General features: G+C 41.1%; 2 protein-coding genes across 2 annotated transcripts in view; both read right to left on the bottom strand.

The window, feature by feature from the left end:
* LOC123958212 (protocadherin gamma-A2-like) overlaps nt 1–1,796 on the bottom strand; it is an 8,065-nt gene that overhangs the window by 942 nt on the left and 5,327 nt on the right. The gene's annotated exons all lie outside the window — the stretch shown is intronic.
* The window catches only part of LOC123957485 (protocadherin gamma-A2-like), a 2,613-nt gene continuing 2,128 nt past the window's right edge, over nt 1,312–1,796 (bottom strand). Inside the window, exon 2 of the mRNA XM_046030318.1 lies at nt 1,312–1,744. Coding sequence (XP_045886274.1) covers nt 1,312–1,744 — 433 coding nt within the window. The remainder of the gene's footprint in view (nt 1,745–1,796) is intronic.

The raw sequence follows: 1,796 nt of genomic DNA, 5'->3' as shown, positions 1-1,796 counted from the left end.
CTCGATGTACCCGTCACTGTCTCGGGTATAGATTCTGGCTTTTCCAGATACTAGACGTTTGGTCTGTAAACCTAAATCTTGTGCTAAATTGCCGACTAAAGATCCTTTGGCCATTTCCTCCGGAACAGTGTAGCTGACCTGCCCGAACACCGCGCGGACAGACAGGAGAGAGACAAACAGCAGTACTTGCCTTGCCATTGTTCCATCCGAATTGCTTTCTCGTGATTAAATGAGTTTATTTCCCCAAAATACTGATAACGATTCAAGGATTAAACGTTATTTTAGCGCATGCATAATCCAAAAGAGACAAAGAGGTCGACTTCTTCTTTTCAAATATTCCACAGGACTCGAGTGGCTGTTTTTTCCCGTCGTGTTCTTTCTTTCTGATGTCGATGCAACATGGGAGGTGCTGCTAAAACCCTACAGTCAGCCGTCGACACTCTGGTCAACAGCGGCCCTAAGAGTTCACAAGATAAAACTGCAGAAATCCAACATACACGAATGTCTGCTCAGAAAGACCTGTTTTCCGAAAAATCTGAAGTTGAATGAAAGTGATAATAAATACAGAGGCGATATGAACATCTTCCCAAAACTACTCCGAGGACCTTGTAACCTCTTGTTGCATGTTTTTGCTGTTACTTTAACTGAGAGAATGCTGTACTTACATACTGTTTCATATTTAAATTAATCAAATAATTTGATTAAAAGTACAAACACATCCTACCATCATCACCTTTGAAACGATATTGGCAGTAAACTGAATAAGGTACAGATAGACCTCCTCATATAAAATGAGAACACTGAGAAGAAGTAAAAGAAGCGGATAAAGTTATTGTTGCTGTCCAATGTTCTGAAGTGGACAAATTCTGAGGAATGGCCGAAATCATCCCGACGCAAGTCCTGTCACAATACTCACATTCATGTGCTAGGATGACGACATAATCAGTGGCAAAAAGTAAGATAAACCTTTGATTAAAGAGTGTTGTGAAACAATCGCCTGTTTTTTCTAGATAATGCAAAGTTAGGACGTAAAAAAAAGACATGTGTATCTGCCTTTAGAACAAGTGAAGTCACGTAAAAACCGACATCGATATTAATAATAAATCAAGCAAGGAGTTCTAAAAATAGATTAAAGCAATTAATGAATCACATATAGAGACGACATTAATATTATAGGCCTACATAGTAAGGATAGAGAGTCTAAGGAGACATGGAGATTATCATCTAAACTAGCTGCGCCAAAAATGTTTTACAAAAAAATGAGTGATTTGAATTTGAAAATGTAACTGATAAAGAACTGTGTAAACAATGTCAAAGCAGTCTAACCTCTAGAGGAGAGTCTGGTTCATCCAGGATGCTCTTTTCACTCTGTATCCGCTGCATCGTCCCTGTAGAACTGGGGTCCATTATCAGCACGTTCTGACTACCAGCTCTGCCGAACTTACAGTCACTCTTTCTGGAGTCAGTCGTCCTGCACACCTCGTAGTTGTACACGTGCTGGAGAGTCCCTGTCCCCAAAGTGTCTGAGTAACGTGGTGGATAATACGGAATCACAGGGAGATTGGAGTGATACAGGACGCGAGACTGTCTCCATCTGTAGATTTTCACTGATATAATAACCACTAAACACGTGATGAAGAGGAAGGAAACTACAGCCAAAGCCAGCACTAAGTAAAAAGTCAGGTTGTCATTGTACTCCTTGTCGTGTGTAAAGTCAGTGAACTCCGACAGCACTTCAGGGAAGCTGTCCGCCACCGCCACGTTAACAATGACTGTAGCTGAACGAGAGGGCTGCC

This window comes from Micropterus dolomieu, linkage group LG19 (assembly GCF_021292245.1).
Source record: "Micropterus dolomieu isolate WLL.071019.BEF.003 ecotype Adirondacks linkage group LG19, ASM2129224v1, whole genome shotgun sequence".
NCBI classification, from domain to species: domain Eukaryota; kingdom Metazoa; phylum Chordata; class Actinopteri; order Centrarchiformes; family Centrarchidae; genus Micropterus; species Micropterus dolomieu.
Note: the sequence above shows the minus strand (reverse complement) of the source record. Positions and strands in the feature narration are given on the sequence as shown.